We start from the raw sequence: 22,157 nt of genomic DNA, 5'->3' as shown, positions 1-22,157 counted from the left end.
GAGCAGCGGGGGAGAGCACAGCAACCAGGATGCGGAGGGCAAAGCGGAGAGATTCCCGCACAGAGGATCGGTGCCGACCGGAACTCACCAGCCCAAGAGGCTTGTCTGCTCACCGTCACAGCAGGCGGGGCTGGGAGCTGACACTCGGGTTTTGGTCAGAACGCAGGGAAAGAACTGGGGTTGGCGGCATGAACACAGCCTGAAGGGGGCTAGTGTGCCACAGCTAGCCGGGAGGGAGTCTGGGGAAAAGTCTGGACCTGCCAAAGAGGCAAGAGACTTTTTCTTGCCTCTTTGTTTCCTGGTGCGCGAGGAGAGGGGATTAAGAGCGCTGCTTAAAGGAGCTCCAGAGACGGGCGTGAGCCGCGGCTAAAAGCGCGGACCCCAGAGACGGGCCTGAGACTCTAAGGCTGCTGCTGCCACCACCAAAAAGCCTGTGTGCGAGCACAGGTCACTATCCACACACCCCCTTCCGGGGAGCCTGTGCAGCCTGCCACTGCCAGGTTCCCAGGATCCAGGGACAACTTCCCCGGGAGAACGCACGTCACGCCTCAGGCTGGTGCAACGTCCCGCCGGCCTCTGCCGCCACAGGCTCGCCCCGCACTCCGTGCCCCTCCCTCCCCCCGGCCTGAGAGAGCCAGAGGCCCCGAATCAGCGGCTCCTTTAACCCCGTCCTGTCTGAGCGAAGAACACACGCCCTCCGGAGACCTGCACACAGAGGCGGGGCCAAATCCAAAGCCGAGCCCCGGGAACTGTGAGAACAAAGAAGAGAATGGGAAATCTCTCCCAGCAGCCTTAGAATCAGCTCCACAATCAACTTGATGCACCCTGCATCTGTGGAATACATGAACAGACAACGAATCATCCCAAATTGAGGAGGTGGACTTTGAGAGCAAGATTATTTTTTCCTCTTTTCCTCTTTTTGTGAGTGTGTATGTGTATGCTTCTCTGTGAGATTTTGTCTGTATAGCATTGCTTCCACCATTTGTCCCAGGGTTCTGTCCGTCTTTTTTTTTTTTTTTAATTTTTTTCTTAATAATTATTTTTTATTTTAATAACTTTATTTTATCTTGCTTTATTTTCTTTCTTCCCTCCCTCCCTCCCTCCCTCCCTCCCTCCCTCCCTCCCTCCCTTCCTTTCTTTCTTTCTTTCTTTTTCTCACTTTTATTCTGAGCAGTGTGGATGAAAGGCTCTCGGTGCTGCAGCCAGGAGTCAGTGCTGTGCCTCTGAGGTGAGACAGCCAACTTCAGGACACTGGTCCACAAGAGACCTCCCAGCTCAACATACTATCAAACTGCAAAAATCTCCCAGAGATCTCCATCTCAACACCAGCACCCAGCTTCACTCAACGACCAGCAAGCTACAGTGCGGGACACCCTATGCCAAACAACTAGGAAGACAGGAACACAACCCCACCCATTAGCAGAGAGGCTGCCTAAAATCATAATAAGTCCACAGACACCCCAAAACACACCACCAGACGAGGACCTGCCCACCAGAAAGACAACATCCAGCCTCATCCACCAGAACACAGGCACTAGTCCCCTTCACCAGGAAGCATACACAACCCACTGAACCAACTTTAGCCACAGGGGACAGACATCAAAAACAACGGGAACTACAAACCTGAAGCCTGCAAAAAGGAGACCCCAAACACAGTAAGATAAGCAGAATGAGAAGACAGAGAAACACACAGCAGATGAAGGAGCAAGATAAAAACCCACCAGACCTAACAAATGAAGAGGAAATAGGCAGTCTACCTGAAAAAGAATTCAGAATAATGATAGTAAAGATGATCCAAAATCTTGGAAATAGAATAGAAAAAATGCAAGAAACATTTAACAAGGAACTAGAAGAACTAAAGATGAAACAAGCAACGAGGAACAACACAATATATGAAATTAAAAATACTCTAGATGGGATCAATAGCAGAATAACTGAGGCAGAAGAACAGATAAGTGACCTGGAAGATAAAATAGTGGAAATAACTACTGCAGAGCAGAAAAAAGAGAAAAGAATGAAAAGAACTGAGGACAGTCTCAGAGACCTCTGGGACAACGTTAAACGCACTAACATTCGAATTATAGGGGTTCCAGAAAAAGAAGAGAAAAAGAAAGGGACTGAGAAAATATTTGAAGAGATTATAGTTGAAACTTCCCTAATATGGGAAAGGAAATAGTTAATCAAGTCCAGGAAGCACAGAGAGTCCCAAACATGATAAATCCAAGGAGAAATACACCAAGACACATATTAATCAAACTGTCAAAAATTAAATACAAAGAAAATATATTAAAAGCAGCAAGGGAAAAACAACAAATAACACTCAAGAGAATCCCCATAAGGTTAACAGCTGATCTTTCAGCAGAAACTCTGCAAGCCAGAAGGGACTGGCAGGACATATTTAAAGTGATAAAGAAGAAAAACCTGCAACCAAGATTATTCTATCCAGCAAGGATCTCATTCAGATTTGATGGAGAAATTAAAGCCTTTAGAGACAAGCAAAAGCTGAGAGAGTTCAGCACCACCAAACCAGCTTTACAACAAATGCTAAAGGAACTTCTCTAGACAAGAAACACAATAGAAGGAAAAGACCTACAATAACGAACCAAAAACAATTTAGAAAATGGGAATAGGAACATACATATCGATAATTACATTAAATGTAAATGGACTAAATGCTCCAACCAAAAGACACAGATTGGCTGAATGGATACAAAAACAAGACCCATATATATGCTGTCTACAAGAGACGCACTTCAGACCTAGAGACACATACAGACTGAAAGTAAGGGGATGGAAAAAGATATTCCATGCAAATGGAAACCAAAAGCAAGCTGGAGTAGCAATTCTCATATCAGACAAAATAGACTTTAAAATAAAGACTATTAGAAGAGACAAAGAAGGACACTACATAATGATCAAGGGATCGATCCAAGAAGAAGATATAACAATTGTAAATATTTATGCACCCAACATAGGAGCACCTCAATACATAAGGCAAATACTAACAGCCATAAAAGGGGAAATCAACAGTAACACATTCATAGTAGGGGACTTTAACACCCCACTTTCACCAATGGACAGATCATCCAAAATGAAAATAAATAAGGAAACACAAGCTTTAAATGATACTTTAAACGAGATGGACTTAATTGATATTTATACGACATTCCATCCAACAACAACAGAATACACATTTTTCTCAAGTGCTCATGGGACATTCTCCAGGATAAATCATATCTTGGGTCACAAATCAAGCCTTGGTAAATTGAAGAAAATTGAAATTGTATCAAGTATCTTTTCCGACAACAACACTATGGGACTAGATATCAATTACATGAAAAGATCTGTAAAAAATACAAAGACATGGAGACGAAACAATACACTACTTAATAACGAAGTGATCACTGAAGAAATCAAAGAGAAAATTAAAAAATACCTAGAAACAAATGACAATGGAGACACAACGACCCAAAACTTATGAGGTGCAGCAAAAGCCGTTCTAAGAGGGAAGTTTTTAGCAATGCAATCCTACCGTAAGAAACAGGAAACATCTCGAATAAACAACCTAACCTTGAACCTAAAGCAATTAGAGAAAGAAGAATAAAAAACCCCCAAAGTTAGCAAAAGGAAAGAAATCATAAAGATCAGATCAGAAATAAATGAAAAAGAAATGAAGGAAACGATAGCAAAGATCAATAAAACTAAAAGCTGGTTCTTTGAGAAGATAAACAAAACTGATAAACCATTAGCCAGACTCATCAAGAAAACAAGGGAGAAGACTGAAATCAATAGAATTAGAAATGAAAAAGGAGAAGTAACAACTGACACTGCAGAAATACAAAAGATCATGAGAGATTACTACAAGCAACTCTATGCCATTAAAATGGACAACCTGGAAGAAATGGACAAATTCTTAGAAAAGCACAGCCTGCCAAGACTGATCAGGAAGAAATACAAAATATGAACAGACCAATAACAAGCACTGAAATTGAAACTGTGATTAAAACTCTTCCAACAAACCAAAGCCCAGGACCAGATGCCTTCACAGGCGAATTCTATCAAACATTTAGAGAAGAGCTAACACCTATCCTTCTCAAACTCTTCCAAAATATAGCAGAGGGAGGAACACTCCCGAACTCATTCTACAAGGCCACCATCACCCTGATACCAAAACCAGACGAGGATGTCACAAAGAAAGAAAACTACAGGCCAATATCACTGATGAACATAGATGCAAAAATCCTCAACAAAATACTAGCAAACAGAATCCAACAGCACATTAAAAGGATCATACACCATGATCAAGTGGGGTTTATTCCAGGAATGCAAGGATTCTTGAATATATGCAAATCAATCAACGTGATACAGCATATTACCAAATTAAAGGAGAAAAACCACATGATCATCTCAATAGATGCAGAAAAAGCTTTTGACAAAATTCAACACCCATTTATGATAAAAACCCTGCAGAAAGTAGGCATAGAGGGAACTTTCCTCAACATGATAAAGGCCATATATGACAAACCCACAGCCAACATCATCCTCAGTGGTGAAAAACTGAAAGCATTTCCACTAAGATCAGGAACAAGACAAGGTTGCCCACTCTCACCTCTCTTATTCAACATAGTTTTGGAAGTTTTAGCCACAGTAATCAGAGAAGAAAAGGAAATAAAAGGAATCCAAATCAGAAAAGAAGAAGTAAAGCTGTCACTTTTTGCAGATGACATGATATTATACATAGAGAATCCTAAAGATGCTACCAGAAAACTACTAGAGCTAATCAATGAATTTGGTAAAGTAGCAGGATACAAAATTAATGCACAGAAATCTGGCATTCCTATACACTAATGATGGAAAATCTGAAAGTGAAATCAAGAAAACACTCCCATTTACCACTGCAACAAAAAGAATAAACTATCTAGGAATAAACCTACCTAAGGAGACAAAAGACCTGTATGCAGAAAATTATAAGACATTGATGAAAGAAATTAAAGATGATACAAGTAGATGGAGAGATATACCATGTTCTTGGATTGGCAGAATCAACATTGTGAAAATGACTCTACTACCGAAAGCAATCTACAGATTCAATGCAATCCCTATCAAACTACCACTGGCATTTTTCACAGAACTAGAACAAAAAATTTCACAATTTGTATGGAAACACAAAAGACCCTGAATAGCCAAAGCAATCTTGAGAACGAAAAACGGAGCTGGAGGAATCAGGATCCCTGACTTCAGACTATACTACAAAGCTAAAGTAATCAAGACAGTATGGTACTGGCACAAAAACAGAAAGACAGATCAATGGAACAGGATAGAAAGCCCAGGGATAAACCCACGCACATATGGTCACCTTATCTTTGATAAAGGAGGCAGGAATGTACAGTGGAGAAAGGATAGCCTCTTCAATAAGTGGTGCTGGGAAAACTGGACAGGTACATATAAAAGTATGAGATTAGATCACTCCCTAACACCATACACAAAAATAAGCTCAAAATGGATTAAAGACCTAAATGTAAGGCCAGAAAGTATCAAACTCTTAGAGGAAAACATAGGCAGAACACTCCATGACATAAATCACAGCAAGATACTTTTTGACCCACCTCCTAGAGAAATGGAAATAAAAACAAAAATAAACAAATGGGACCTAATGAAACTTCAAAGCTTTTGCACAGCAAAGGAAAGCAGAAACAAGACCAAAAGACAACCCTCAGAATGGGAGAAAATATTTGCAAATGAAGCAACTGACAAAGGATTTATCTCCAAAATTTATAAGCAGCTCATGCAGCTCAATAACAAAAAAACAAACAACCCAATCCAAAAATGGGCAGAAGACCTAAATAGACATTTCTCCAAAGAAGATATACAGACTGCCAACAGACATATGAAAGAATGCTGAACATCATTAATCATTAGAGAAATGCAAATCAAAACTACAATGATATATCATCTCACACCAGTCAGAATGGCCATCATCAAAAAATCTAGAACCAATAAATGCTGGAGAGGGTGTGGAGAAAAGGGAACACTCTTGCACTGCTGGTGGGAATGTGAATTGGTACAGCCACTATGGAGAATAGTATGGAGGTTCCTTAAAAAACTACAAATAGAACTACCATATAACCCAGCAATCCCACGACTGGGCATATACCCTTAGAAAACCATAATTCAAAAACAGTCATGTACCGAAGTGTTCATTGCAGCTCTATTTACAGTAGCCCAGAGATGGAAACAACCTAAGTGTCCATCATCGGATGAATGGATAAAGAAGATGTGGCACATATATACAATGGAATATTACTCAGCTATATAAAGAAACGGAATTGAGCTATTTGTAATGAGGTGGATGGACCTAGAGTCTGTCATACAGAGTGAAGTAAGTCAGAAAGAGAAAGATAAATACCATATACTAACACATATATAGGGAATTTAAGAAAGTAAAAAATGTGATGAAGAACCTAGGGTTAAGACAGGAATAAAGACACAGGCCTACTAGAAAATGGACTTGAGGATATGGGGAGGGGGAAGGGTAAGCTGTGACAAAGCGAGAGAGTGGCATGGACATATATACACTACCAAACCTAAGGTAGATAGCTAGTGGGAAGCAGCCACATAGCATAGGGAGATCAGCTCGGTGCTTTGTGACCATCTAGAGGGGTGGGATAGGGAGGGTGGGAGGGAGGGAGACGCAAGAGGGAAGAGATATGGGAACATATGTATATGTATAACTGATTCACTTTGTTATAAAGCAGAAACTAACACACCATTGTAAAGCAATTATACTCCAATAAAGATGTAAAAAAAAAGAATACACAAAGAAGACCTAATACACATAGTATTTGAAAGTGATCAAAAATGATAATATATGGGACCTATATTCAGCTCATGTGCCTTATTATAGCTATTTTACTTGTTTATGGTCTGTGTTCTTTTTAATTAGTGTCTATCCTATGTCAGTTGTTAACAATTCTGCATGTCACCTGGCAATGAGAGATACCTTTTGTTTTCAAAACTGACAACTTGAACATTTGTTTAATGGAAAAAATACAGTGAACAATCAATATTATATATTTTTTACAAATCAGACAATAAGTGTATTTGATTTGCAGTGTTGTGTTAGTTTCGGGTGTGCGGCAAAGTGATTCAGTTATTTCAGATTCTTTTCCATTACAGACTATTACAAGATTTTGAATATAGTTCCCTGTGCCATAAAAATATATATATATATATATATATATATATATATATATATATATATATATATATATATATATGAAGGAGAGAAGTGGATGGGGGCTCAAATGAAGCAAGACTGGCCATGAACTGACAGTTGTTGAAGCTGGGTGATAGGTAGGGGGGTTTCATTATATTATTCTGTCTGCTTATTTTTATGTTTGAAATTCTCATAATAAAATAAATACTAAAACATAAAAACAGAATGTATATCTATGTATAACTGAATCACTTTGCTGTACAGCAGAAATAAAATATAATAAATTAACTATACTTCAATAAAATAATTGTTTTTCAAAAAAGAAGTGCCTGCAAACATATAAATGTTCTTCACAAGAAAAATGGGCTTTTTGTTCCCTTTTTGTTAAGATCCAGGTTGCCTGACAGAGCAATTTCGGGGACTTAAACTATAGAAGTCGAGGATGAAAATTTCAAGTTGTTATAAATCCCCCCAGAGCACAGATTGTGCTCACCTCATTCTCTCTTACAAGGGTCACTACCTTAGAAGACACAGACACCTAGTACATTTTGCTTTTGATTTTAGGGAACAGAGGGAAATAGTACACAAATGGCCTTAGAACCATCATTTGCATACAACTGTTCAGTGCAGAAACTGACAAGGCCCAGCTAGCCTGCTGAATGGAGCCATTTGGGGGGCTCTAGCTGGTTTGCAGTGGCAGCCCTATGTCCTGAAACCAGCTTAGGGGTAACCAGGCCTGTGGTCCCATAGCCTTGCTATGGGGACCCTTGATACTGCGAAGCCCAGAGGATTGTGGGAATTCTCTGAGGACCCTTCCATAAGCTCCGGGCCCCTGAGCTGAAAGATGGTGTATTTCTGAGCCATGAGCCTTAAGATGGAACGTAAGTCCCATCCCCACCACACCCTCCCACTCACCTGCCCCACACTTCAGTACTGAGAGGTCATTAGTAACTACTTCAGTCTAATTTTCTTAGGAAATAAAATGGAAGCAAGGAATAACAGAAGATAATAGTACCTTTTAGCTATAAAATAGAGGAAGTCTAAACCCTCGGCTGAACGCATAATAATGTTTTCAACAAATATTAACGGCAAAAATCAACCATCATGAGGACATAGTGAGACAAATTTATAACACTTAACACACACAGAAATGAAGGAAAAGTGCTCTCAGGCCCTCAGGTGTTGTATGAATAGGAGTTACTAATTTGGTTTTTAAAGTCTTTGTAGCCATTTTAAGTTCCATCCTGTGGTCGCCGAATAGGAAGCAAATGAAATGATGTACTCCACTAAATCACATTACAGCATTTACCTCTTTGTAAAATGGTTCCATCTTTCAACCATTTAAAAAATTATAGAAAACAGCTAGATAGATCATAGAGATAATCATTACATCAAGATCTCAAGAATGCTGCAATCACTCACAATGTACTTATATGGATCTGGAAGTTATTTCTCACCTGCCGCTGCATTCATAGCTAAAAATGCAAAATTGAATGAGTACTAGTCATTTCCAGGCCCCAACACTGGTCATGCCCACTGCATCTTTCTTAGCTTGAGAAACAGACACAATCTAAGTTACCTCTGATTGACAAAGAAGAGTAAAGACAAAAAAGACTTTGCCAGGAAGACAATGTGAGTTCCTAAATCCAATACGGAATAGGCGTGCAAATACAAAAATCTAACAAATAAAATTGTGTGCAACCAAATGACCTATATTGTGTGCACATGGCCCTCCTAACAGTAAGTGTCCCTATAACACACCTGCAATGTCACATAATAAACCTTTCTAGAGTCCATTTTAATTTGAAGAGTGTGGGAGGAGAGGGCTATTATTTACTTTATTTTAAAACAAATACAGACATGTCATGGTACCGTAGTATTTGCGCAGGTTTTAAGATCAAGAGGAAATTTCAAAGAACTGTAGTGTTTGTGCTGCTGCGTTTTGGATATGTGCTTGCTGTTCTCTGCCATTCCAAATGACTTCTGAGAAAGACTGAAAATCACTACTATGTTAATTCTCTCTCTCAGAGGAGGCAAAAAAATAAATAAAGTATAAAATGTGGGGAAAGACACAGGCAATCGAGGACAGCTATCAAACAGGGGAGGGAAATGAGGTCTCACACGAACCACGTACGGCTTTCCTGTTCTCTCCACTGGGATAAAGACCGACACTTGGAGAGACAGAAGAATAGGTAGGCAAGCCATTTAGGGGTGTGGATGGGAAAAAACTCTCTTTCCCCAAGAGAATGTGGCTTTACACCGGCATATTAGATTAGAAAGTGCAAACACAATAATTAACAGTGAATCCTGAAACTTCAACACGCCAGAAAAGAGTGTCACTCAGGAGTGAGACCTGGAAAATAGGGATACATTAAGGTAATCTTCAGTGAGGCTGGACAGCTCTGCAGGGGGTGGGCGGCAGCCCTGGAGAGCTAATCAAGTTCTCCCGACACCCCGGGAAGCTTGAGAAACCTGAAGAAGGATGCTCCCACGCCAGCAGCTAGGGGCAGCCGTGGGCAAAGAGCGGGGCCCTTCCCAAATCCGAACCCCAAACAACAAGCTCCTCGCTAAACAAACACCTTTATTCCCCGCCTGATTTAAGAAAAGCACTTTGAGTCCCCCTTCCTCAGTTTCTGCTCTCTGGGAATAAACCAGCTGCTGTGGTTTTTCCACCACAGTAACACGTGTCAATCACCGCTAGGCCCGCGTTACTTTTCCTCCCAACGTGTGATTCCAACAATCAGATGCCCCAGGCTGAAGCCCAGCCTCGCGTGTGAGCGTTTTCTAGGGCACATCCCAGAAGGTGCCCCCAGCCCCTGTGTATTTCATTTAATTATGAAACCTCTTTCTAGAAGCCCCATAATTCTCCCAAGAGTCAAAGTAATTGGTAGAAATTAGACATGAAGAGACACAAGGCCTCTTAAAGAGGACACTTTCAACTATAATTTTTAAAAGAATTTTCTGTTCAGTTCCAATATAATTTTGTACTTTCCCAATTCTGCCCTTTTCAAATGCCAGAGAAAAGGTTCATGTTATCTCATGGGCTATAAAAAAAAAACCCAATAGTTGGGCTGCATCCTGCAGGCCTACAAGGCCTGCACTTGCCCGGCTTTAAGATCTTAAGACCGAAGAAAGAGCCCTGAGTCACCAACAGAGACATCAGTGGTTTCATGGATGGGGAGCTTACACGTCTGAAGCAAGGTCTTGGAGGGACACTCTACCTTGCGTGGCCAAAGGCAGACATAACCTGAAGGCAGGCTTCATGCCCAGCGAGAGAGGAGGTTACCAGTTACAGGGGGATTACATCAGGCTGCCTCATCAGTTACCAGGGAAACCAGCAGAGGGGCACCCCCTTATTGTCCCTTGATAAGAACCACCACTAGCTGGGGTCTGGGGCAAGTACTTAAGAAGGTCACTCCTGTGAGTAGGGTATAGGTGAAGCAGGTACTGGTCAAGCAGGTACTGGTCAAGCAGGGGATGTACAGAGAGCGAGAGAACAGCCATCTTTATTGGCCTGACCATACAGCAAGGTAATGCATTTGTACTCCACTTAAGGTCCACAAAGATTTCCCTTCCTTTGAAGGCCATCCTTTGGATGGTTTTTAAAAAGGAAAAAAGAAAAAAAAAAAAAAAAGAGTGAAAAATAATGTATGTTACTCTTGTGGCAAATCACTGCTATTTGGCAATGAAAGGATCTTGTGTGTGTGTGTGTGTGTGTGTGTGTGTTCCATTACTTGGGGTCCATGCTGCTGTGTGGCTACATTAACAAGATGCACTTTGGGTACTGGTTAGATATGTAAACCAAAGACAAATCCATCTTTCAATGGATTTATGGTCGTTTAGTGGAAGATGGTAGCAAAATTCCACGGCACGGTTTTATTCCACTCAATTCAGGAAAATTCTATTGATCCACTACTCAGCACCTGGCACTCTAAGTAATGGGAATGGCACTCTAAGAATGGGAATCCAAGGACGAAAGAAGATTTAGCAAGGGGGAGGGGAGGTGGGCAGACATACGGAAAACAGTAACAAGAGAGTCAGAAGTCTGATGATTGCTGTGTGTGAAAGGAGAACAGGGTGGGTGACGAACTCCCCCGAAGCAAGCACCACACAGAAATCTTAAAGGTTACAAGATGGCAGCCAGTAGGGTGGGTCAGGGATACACAATGTTATTTTGAAAAAGCGAGGCAACGGTTAAAAAAAGAGAAGTTTTCACATAAAAATCCAGATTTCTGGCTTTTCTTAAAAAAAGTACAAGATCTGGCAACACTTGGCAACAACGGAGCAGAGATAGGTAGGCATGGGCTCTCCAGGACCCGAGAGTCCTCACTCAAGGGGCCTGGCCCCTGTAGGCATCTGCGTTGTAAGCCCCTGTCTTAGGACAAAGGTAGAGTCGTCAAGGTTTCCGAATCCTACCCTAAGAAGGGAAACACGGGGGAAAGCTGAACACTCTGAGATTTGCTTTCCTAGAAATAAAACAGCAAAAAGCCAACAGAATTGTCTGTCTCTGCATCACTTGACACTGATCAGCCAGTTGACTCAGTTAAGCCTCTGTGCTGCTCGTAAGCACTTGTGAGAACAGCTTGCTGGTGCAGTCAGAGAGGAAAACCTTCTCAGGCTCCAAGCATATGGTCCATTTGGAAGACAGCAACTCAGCACAGCTCTCAGCAGGCCACTGCATCCCTCCTAAGGATCACTGGAAGCATCTGGTACAGAAAAAGGACCACAGCAGCTGGGGTTCGGTCAGCAGCACAGAAGCGTGCTGGTCCTCATGGGCTCACCCCGGCCTCACATGGCTTTCCACAGCCTCCCCCAGCTCGGCCTTCTCTCCTGGCTCCCAGCGCCCCGGGGGACACCTCCCAGGGGCACGTGCCACCAGCAACAGCCGAAACACGATGTGACCAAACTGATGCCATTCATCTCCTCCTGCGGTGGATGCTTTCCATTTTCCACCCAGGTCCCTCCCATCCCCCCTCCCGGTTCTGTGTGTCCCCCCAGCTTCTGCGTGATTTGCAGTCATCTTTGGCTATTGGAGCTGCTTCACCTGGATGTGCCCCAGACCTGGAAGTGTGTGGGGAAGCTCACGGCCAACAGCTCCTGGATGCAGGGGTGTGAGAACCAGATCCCCAGCCTCAGGGTGGACTCACTGCTCCCCAGAGGACCAGCCACACTTGCTGGCTACCTCCCCTTCCCTGCCCCACGACCCTGATCCTGATTCCTCCTGGGAGCACTTCCTTAATAATCACTTGCATGTGAAGCCTCCTCTGGGGTCTGCGCCTGGGAAAACCCCACCCAGACACATCCCCTCCCCTCCCCACTCCTGTCCCCTCCAGTTACCCCTCCCAGGCCCTGGGAGTCCAAAGCTCACTTAGACTTCGATTCTCCCTCTTCCTCCATGCTGTCTTTCTAGCTACACATTAAATCCAATACTTCCTCCTATGGGACACATACCCTCACCTTCTCACTACAACCGACTTTAGCTACCCATCACCTCCCACCATGACAGGTGCCATGTTTTCTCAGCTTCCGTTTTCTTCCCCTCTTAGGCTTTTGGAAACTCAGCACTTCCAGTGGTTTTTCCTCTAAAACAAAACAAAAATATTGCAGTGGTTCCCCACTGACTTCAGGATAAAGTTCAAACTCCTTAGCCCATCCATCAGAGGCCTCGTGACCCAGGCCCTCACCCTTCTCATGCCTTTTCTCCCCGTTTCCCTCTGGGCCTCACGCTCCAGTCACCCCACATCATCCGTGGTCTGCTTTTCCAGGTTCCAGGCTCCCCTGGGCTGGTCCCCCTGCCTGGGAGGCCCTTCCCACCCCTGGTGCCCCTGTTCAAATCTACCCATCAGTCCAGACCCAGAGCACATGAGAGTCACAGAGGCTCCTTTTCTGAAGCCCCCATTAACACATTCCAGGTGAGAGACAAAAACCAAGATCCACAGATGAAGCTGGGCATTCACATAATTTGCATACAGACTTTACATCTTCCTAGCAGATAAGTTTCCTGAGAGCTGGGAGCTCTTTAAGTGATCTTTGCTCATTTACCTTAGAAAAATCTAACTGAAAGGGCGGAAACGTTTACCACTTAAAACGGTGCTAGTTATTCTAGTCTCAGGCAGATGTGTTCCAGAATGGATGTGAGACAGCGGCGGGCGGGGCGGGGGGAGGGGGGAGATCCTCTTCTCTCTATCTTAGTTCCCACAGATGCCTCTCTGGATGCAAGCATCTCACCACCATAGGTGTGATTCCAATGAACACTCACACTAAACCCAAACCGACTTATTCCCCACGGGGCTCATTGTTGGAAACACCAATCTGATCTAGTCCTGAAGGAAAGCCTGCATCATAGGGTAGAGAGATGCTACAGGATTACATTTCACGGGCAATTAAAGAGATTTTCAAGGGCAGCTTTGATTATACGCGTTTTTCACCCTCCACCAGGGTTTCAGAATCCCACCCCCTGCATTAGCTGCAGGTCCTCTGTGTGCCCCACTCCCTGACCCTAAGCCAAAAGGCACCTGATGAATGTCGACAGAGGGCACAAATGTCCTGGTTCCCTGTTCCATATAAGGCATTATTCCAGAGGACCTGGACCCTAATGGCTTCAACCCATTAGTGATGAAAAAACACATCAATGACACCCTGAACTAGCTCTGTGTGTGAACAACGACAGTTTGTAACAGCTGAAAAATAGAGCAGCACAATGCATTTCTGTACTTACGGCTACAACCATAAAGCGACCTAGAATTAAATCCACACTCATGAAACATCAGAGTGACATTTTAATAACTGACTTCTCTTAGCCATCAAGTTTTAAGATCTTTGGCAACTCGTTCTAAGGAAAACTGCCCGAAGAAAATGAAGCACAACTTAAATGTACTTAGAAATCAGGGTGAATGCAACGACATTGTCTGTTGCAAATCACTCTGTGTTCCTAAGAAAGACCTGAGAGAAGGAAGTACAATCGCCCTTTTACTTACCAAATATCTCATATTCGGCTATTCATTCTTGAGTCAGTTTTCAAAGTCACTGACTGACTCAACTGAACACACTTAGGATCAAGAAAAACTGACTCAGATGTGTGGTTTGGCCTGCCATCTTAAAACGGAATGGCAGTTATCAAAATTTTCAGAAGAAAGGATCGGGCAATTTTTCATGGATTGAAGTGAAATTTATCCAACTGGCAGAGGCCTCAGAGGAACATTACTGCACTGTGCTTTGGGAATAACTGATGATACAGTTAGACTGTCCATGATGCTCTCAAATTACTCAAAATTCACTAGAAAACATTTCATTGTGAGACTTGAATAAACTCTTCTCACTTCAGACATATTACTCCTACGCCTAGCCGAAAGAAATATTTCCTCCTGAAACATTTCCCTAGTTTTTCTTTCCAGCAGGAGGTGACTTCTCCTTCTTCCAAACTCCCATGGCGTGAGGGATGTCTTATTTTCTCAGGTAAACTGCAGGTACCTGGAAGGCAGGTTCCACGGGCAGTTGAATCTTGCACCTGCACCCTCTCCCTTCCCACCAAGTAGAGTCCCTAGCACGATACCTTACGAAGAGCACAAGCTTAATGTCTGCAAATGACTCAATGAGTCAGTGAGTGAATGCAAGCTTGTATGGTTCTGGGGTTTTTTTTTTCTGCTCTTACTGCAGACCCCAAAGGCTAATTATTTGCTACAAACTTTACGTTCACCTTTCAAACACATTAAGGTTGATATCCAAGTTTCAAGTAGTCATTCCATGATGATTATTGCTAATGAACTTGATTTAAACTGATAGTAATCTAAACAGTTTATGTACAGGTCTTTCAATATTGTCTACTTGGACAGTATTAACCAAGGCATTTACCTCCTCTTTGAGAGCTAATCATTTCATTTATCAGCATCTATAGCTGTCAGAACTTTGGCAGACTTGGTAAAAAATACCATCAACTGCTCATATTAAAAATTAATCACACAAGATTTCCTTTGTTTCATTTTTTACTACTTAAACCCTACTGGACTTCCCTGGTGGTGCAGTGGTTAAGAATTCACCTGCCAATGCAGGGGACATGGGTTCAAGCCCTGGTCCAGGAAGATCCCACATGCCGTGGAGCAACTAAGCCTGTGCGCCACAACTAATGAGCCTGCGCTCTAGAGCCCACGATCCACAACTCCTGAAGGCCGGGTGCGTAGAGCCGGTGCTCCGCAACAAAGAGAAGCCACTGCAATGGAAAGCCCGTGCACCACAACGAAGAGTAGTCCCCGCTCGCTGCAACTAGAGAAAGCCTGCGTGCAGCAACGAAGACCCAACGCAGCCAAAAATAAATTAAAAGACCAGGTAGTGAGCTTCTAAAGGCTGCTTTATGAACATTAGATTAAAATCAATACTTAAAAAAAAAAACAAACACACAACTCCCTACTGATACAGAAAATGTTCTGCTGGGTTTTGTTTGTTTATTTTTCATAGCATGGGGTCTTTTCCTCATGATGCAAAAACATACAGTTATTGCATTTGCTAGGGGAGAAAATGCCTGAACTTTAAAATTGTATAATGCAATACTAAACAGAAGTGGGGGAAATTCTGTTGGTCATTTTTGTCACGAGAATGGCAAATTACCATTCTCATTACCATACTTGGCAAATTACCAAGCTTTTGCAACTTCCTTTAAAAGGGTGGGGGCCAGTTTCAAAGGTCTGGCACCAAGTTATCCAAGCAATTCTTCCTCTGTATCTGCTTATTAAGGAGTTGGAATGTTCATTAAAGTCATCCAGGCAGGTGGTCCAGGCACTCTGGATAGAGGGAACTCAAACTCAAGGGCAATGTCATCTTCCCTTTCTTGAAAACCCTCCATGCTTCCTTCTTTTTTTTTTTTTTTTTTTTTTGCAGTACGCGGGCCTCTCACTGTTGTGGCCTCTCCCGTTGCTGAGCAGAGGCTCCGGACGCGCAGGCTCAGCGGCCATGGCTCACGGGCCCAGCCGCTCTACGGCATGTGGGATCTTCCCGGACCGGGGCACGAACCCGTGTCCCCTGCATCGACAGGCGGACTCTCAACCACTGCGCCACCAGGGAAGCCCCTCTACTCTCTTTTTAAAATATAGCACATGTTGTCATTTCTCCCACGATAACTGGCCAAAAGATAGATCTGATTTCCTTTGCCAGGCTTTCAATTTTTATTTTTACAAGAGCAGCAGAAACATAATGTGCTTTCTATCCCACCTTCATTGTTATTTATTTATTCATTCATTCATTCATTCATTTTTATTGTATAGTTGATTTACAATGTTGTATTAGTTTCAGGTGTACAGCAAAGTGATTCAGATATATATACATACATATATATATATATTCTCTTACAGATTCTTTTCCCTTATAGGTTATTACAAAATATTTAGTTCCCTGTGCTATACGGTAAGTAGGTCCTTGTTGGTTATCCATTTTATACTGATATATAGTAGTATGTATATGTTAATCCCAAGGTCCTAGTTTATCCCTCTGTGCCCCTTCATCATTTTTTTAAAAAGCATTTAAAATTAATATTGCTCTTTTCGAAAAACCAATCTCTACCTCTTTTCCTAATTAGGCCCAATAAAAATATAAGAGTAAGCATTCTTGGGAAAGCCATATTGAAAAACACCATCCAAGCCTTGAAAATCAAAATCAAGACCAAATCAATGACAGGACTTGATTCAAGTGAATTTTGTTTTTCCTCCCAAGTGATTGACAGAAAGTATGATGGGTTCAAAATATTCAAGTATTTCTGGAGTTTGGGGGAAGATATGAAGTTTGTATACAGCCTCTAACCAAAATTAGTGTGTCTCCCAGCCATGCTTTGCAGATTAATAGTAGTATACTTTCACTAGCTGCTCTCTTCTGGGAGTACAGCTCCTCAAGGAGACAGTTTTCTAGCTGAGTGTAATGCAGTAAATTGAAGGAGGAAAGGATATAACGTGGATTCTCTACTTATGCCGTCTGGTGTGGACAGTTGCAAGACGCTATGAAACTCTTTAGTTGTCTAATGTTTGGCCTTACCTGTCAGAGGGCAGAGGCCCTGGGAACAGATGTAAACTCCACACACACACATCCACAAACCCTATTCCTCTCCCCTCCCTTCTTCATTCAACACACATGAGGCACCTCATGATGCTAAGGTAACCGCCCACCCTCAGAGGCCTTACCTGTCAGCTTTCTTGATCAGGATGGCCCTGAAGATGTTCTCGAGGGGCGTCTTCTCCCGCTCATGGGTTGGCTGCACGAAGGGGTGCAGGGCCACCAGCGAGAAGCCCTGCTGGTACAGCTCCAGCAGCTGGGCGGGCAGGTCACGGAGGGAGGTCAGCCTCACGGCCGAGGCCCGTGGGAGCTCGGCTGGGAGTGGAGAGAGGGGAGGCTCATCAGAGACCCACCCAGACCGGCCACCCCACGCATCCACATCCCTCTCCCCTCAGCTCAGCAGAAAATCTCCAGGTCGCCTCTCGGTCACATGAGTCTATTCCCATCTGAACTACTGTCTTCAAGGGTACCGACAAAACTGCTGGTTAATTTCCAACTCCTCCGTAAGTACTGGTGACTGGATGGCTTAAAATTAGAGCCAGGGCTTTCCTGGTGGCACAGTGGTTGAAAGTCCACCTGCCGATGCAGAGGACTCGGGTTCGTGCCCCAGTCCGGGAGGATCCCACATGCCACGGAGCGGCTGGGCCCGTGAGCCATGGCCACTGAGCCTGCACGTCCGGAGCCTGTGCTCCGCAATGGGAGAGGCCACAACAGTGAGAGGCCCGCGTACCACAGGAAAAAAAAAAAATTAGAGCAAGTTTCTCAGAGATCACACTGGAAAAGTCACTTCCACCCCCTCAGAAAATAAAAAGAAAGAAATGAAGAAGGAGGATCACAAGACGATGACAACTGCACACAAACGTAAAACTGCCGGGTGGCAAAAAGCAGCAGCAAAACAAAGTCCAAAGACAGACTGGAACAACATTTCTGTGCCACTTAAGACAAAAGGGTAATTTCCTTAACAGGCAAAAAACAGAAGCAAGAACAAAAACAAGAAAAATGGGCAGAATATAGGAACAGGCAATTTCCTGAAAAGCATAAAAGGGTAATCAATACTTGAAAGGACACTCAAATTAACTCAACATTAGAACTATGCAAAACAAAACAAGTGTTTTCTCCCTATTGAAGTATTTTAAAATTGGGGTTTAAAAAAACCTTTTTGAGAAGGGCAGACAAGATATCAGAAGTCAACGGGTTCAAGTGACAAGTCTTCCAGCCCAATCCCCCGCCCCTCAGGCTCTTTCCCTAGAGGCAACCAGTATTATCCATTTTCTTTTGTATATATGTTAATAATCGCTGAATCTGTGCACAAATAAGTTTATATATCTATCTCACTTTTTTTACACAAATGGTAGGATAATGTTACAACCCAGCTTTTTATCCATTTTTATCAATGAACAGTATCCTTTTCTTGGAGATCATTCCATGGCAGTACACAGAGCTCTTCCTCATTCTTTTTACAGCTGCACAAGTGTTCCACTGTGTGAGGTACCACAGATTATCCAAACTTTTGCTTTCATAAGTAATACTGCAATGGAAAACATCACTCCTACATGATTTCACATGCATTCATGTACGGTATACCTAAAAAAGTTAATTCCTAGGTGTGGAATTGCTGGGCTCAAGATAAATGCATTGTAATTTTTTTAGAGACTGCCAAATCTCCTCCACAGTGCAGTAAGGGCTTTCCTTTATCAGTGAGGTACAAAGGTTATTTCTTTTCCCACGCCCTGGCTAATCTCACAACAAAAAATATGATCCCTGTGAGGCGGTAATTTATACTTCTCATTATGTAATTTGTACTTTTTCTTATTAAACATCTCATGTTTAAATGCTATTTATGTTGCCTTTTCTGTTAACTGTTCAAAATCTTTGCCTAGTTTCCTACTGGGTTATTGGTCTTTTGTCTATTGATTTGTAGGAGCTCTTTATACATTAGGAAATTCATTTCTTATTTGTAATAACAGTTGCAAATATCTTTCCCAAATTATTGTCTTTTGACTTTGCATGACACGGGTTTTGCCATGAAGAATTTTTTTTAATAAAGTTGAATTTATCAATCTTGCCTTCAATGGCTTCTGAGTTTTATGTCATAGCAGAGAGACCCGGAATATAAAACAATTCTCTTGTGATTTCCTGTAGTAATATTTCAGTTTTTGCATGTAAATCTTTGCTCCATTTGGAATTTATGCAATATGAATTCAACTTTTCCCATCCACCCCCAGTTTATCCATTTTTCCGCATTGATTTGAGATGTCACCTTTATCATATATTATATTCTTAAGTATATTTAAGTCTATGACTATGATCTATTAAACTATTCTAACAATTTTAGTTTCATATTATGTTTTAAAATCTGGTCAGGTTATTTCCTGAATCTTCCTATCTTCCTGTTTATTTTCTGAATCTTTCTGTTTCTTCTCAATTATTTGTTTTTCCAAATGGTCTTTAAAATCAGGTCATCAAATTGTCCCTCAAAAAAAAAAATCTTGTTGATACTTTTATCGGATCATGTTCAAATTACAGCTGGTGAGAGAGAATGGATTTTTTTCTTTTTAACCATTTTTTAAATTGAAGTATAGTTAATTTACGATGTTGTGTTAGTTTTAGGTGTACAGCAAAGTGATTCAGTTATACATATCTATATATATCTGTTTTTCTTCAGATTCTTTTCCATTATAGGTTATTACAAGATACTGAATATAGTTCCCTATGTTGTACAGTAGGTCCTTGTTGGTTATCTATTTTATATATAGTAGTGTGGATATGTTAATCCCAAACTCCTCATTTATTGCTCCCCCTCACACTATTTGATTATATTTTTAATCCACAGGAATTGGAAATTGAAGCCAAACAATATTTTACAGAAAGTTAACAACATCAACCTCCAGAGAATGGATATTTTCATCACGCTGCAAGTTTCCATCCAAGAACATTGCATGATTTTTGTTTATTCAAGACTCTTTAGGGGTCCCTTGGGTGCATATTAAAATTTTCTTCACATAGATACTGCACACTTGTGAAGTTTATTCCTAGTTATTTTATATTTTATTGCTATTTGAATTGGTTTTTTTCTCCTTTTACTTCTGTGATCTCCATTGTGGGCAAGAATGTTGGAGAAATAGTCAGTCATGCTCATGGCGGCTGTCAGTGGTGAACCTTTCTGGAGGGCCGTGTGGTATTTTCCGTCAATCCTAAAAATGCATTTGCACTTTGTCCAGCAACCTCGCCACTGAGTTTTATGCCTGTGGCTGGACTCCTAAATGTTTCTCAAGATATATGGGCAAAGTTATTCACTACAGGGTCATCACAACAGCAAAAACCTAGAACCAAGGAGTTCTTCTTTGGAGGGCTAGCTCAACATTGGGACACCCCAATGATGAATCCTCTGAACCATTAATATGTGTTACATGAGGATGAAAATATGCCCAAGACCCATGACTAAGTTAAGAGACAAGGTGTCTAACGGTGTTTATCGTAGGATACTTTAGTATAAAAAAATTTGAAGGATAGATAGACATGAATAAAATTTTTTTCTGGAAGAAATAACAAAAACATCAATATTGGAGAGACTGGAGTAGAGAGGTGAGGATGAGAAGGTAGTTTTTACTGTATTTTGTACTTTCAATACTATTACCGTCAATACAGCAATCATTTGGGTGGAGGGTTCATGAGACATTTTAATTTTCTTCTTTACATGTGAAAAATATTTTAAATTTTAATGTATTTTTAAAAACACTGTGTTACTTTAAAACAAACTTAAAAACAAAATCTAGGGGTACTTAAGAATACTCTTAACATCAGCCACTGTAGCCCTCACTTCCATACATCAGGCAAGAAATTTACAAGGAAGAAAAATCTACAGCAATGATTCATTCTAAAGCAAGTGTCCAGCATCCTGGAGAAATCGCATGAATAACAGTGACAGAGATAGGGCTGGTCAGGAAAGCTAGAGAGCATGCAATCTCTGCCTTGAAGAGTGCGTTCTACATATGCCGCCAGATAGAAAAAAATCTTGAAGGTAAGTCTGGAAAGATCGCTGAGCCCGTCCACACTCCTAGGCACAGCAACCCGGTGGGCCAGAGGGGCAGCCTCTCCAAGCCTGCCCCACCGTCCAGCAGCAGAGGCAACACCCAAAATCCTTGGAAATGGAGACCCTTGGGCGCCACCCCAGACCTACTGAATCGGAATCAGAGCCATCTATGGCTTCACAAGCCCTCGAGGAGATTAAGAGGCTGAGAACTACCTTCTAGAGGGTTTCCTCTAGAGGATCTAAGGCCACACACCCACCTGTGACCTGCACCCCAACTCCACACAGCCAGGACCCTGGCCGTCCCTGCCATGGCAGCCCCAGGCCCACTGCGGGGGTCTGCACAGGCTTCTCCCCCAGTCTGTGTGCACCCCCAGGCCCAAGGCGGCACAGAGACTAGGGAGAGGCGAGTGGGGAGACACTGCTGCGGGGGCAACATTTAAGGAGCATCAAAAACTCAGTAACCAGTACGAATCAACATTAAATGAAATAGGTTAAAAAGTGAACATGAATGCCGAAAGTCCATAATGAACAAACTATCAAAAATTTTACTAAGGACAGCATCTGTATTATTGATTTTTCTATTGCCTCAAGCTTGGCACAGCCCTGTTACTGATCTCCTCTTTTTAAAGATGTTGCCTCACTTGCCTCACCCCAGTGCCGGTCCAGCCCAACATCTCTTGCCCTCTTGTCCAGGGCCCTGCGAATGACAGGAGTGGGCCTGTATGTAGGCTGCTCCAGGGGAACCAGGGACAGGTCTCCTGCGCTGTCAGATGACGAAGCAACAGAAGCGTGTGTGTCACAGACGCTGTTTTATTTAAAAAACTGCATGAACTTTTGGTAGGAGCGTAAGCCCTTCTGGAGGGTAATTTTATAATA

The 22,157-nt window shown here is 42.3% G+C and overlaps 1 protein-coding gene across 1 annotated transcript in view; it reads right to left on the bottom strand.

The window, feature by feature from the left end:
• RFTN1 (raftlin, lipid raft linker 1) overlaps positions 1-22,157 on the bottom strand; it is a 204,080-nt gene that overhangs the window by 108,324 nt on the left and 73,599 nt on the right. The window contains exon 3 of the mRNA XM_082654829.1: positions 17,377-17,563. Coding sequence (XP_082510955.1) covers positions 17,377-17,563 — 187 coding nt within the window. The remainder of the gene's footprint in view (positions 1-17,376; positions 17,564-22,157) is intronic.

This window comes from Grampus griseus (genome assembly GCF_964374135.1).
Source record: "Grampus griseus genome assembly, chromosome: 5".
Taxonomy (NCBI): Eukaryota; Metazoa; Chordata; class Mammalia; order Artiodactyla; family Delphinidae; genus Grampus; species Grampus griseus.
This window is presented reverse-complemented; position numbering and strand designations above follow the sequence as displayed.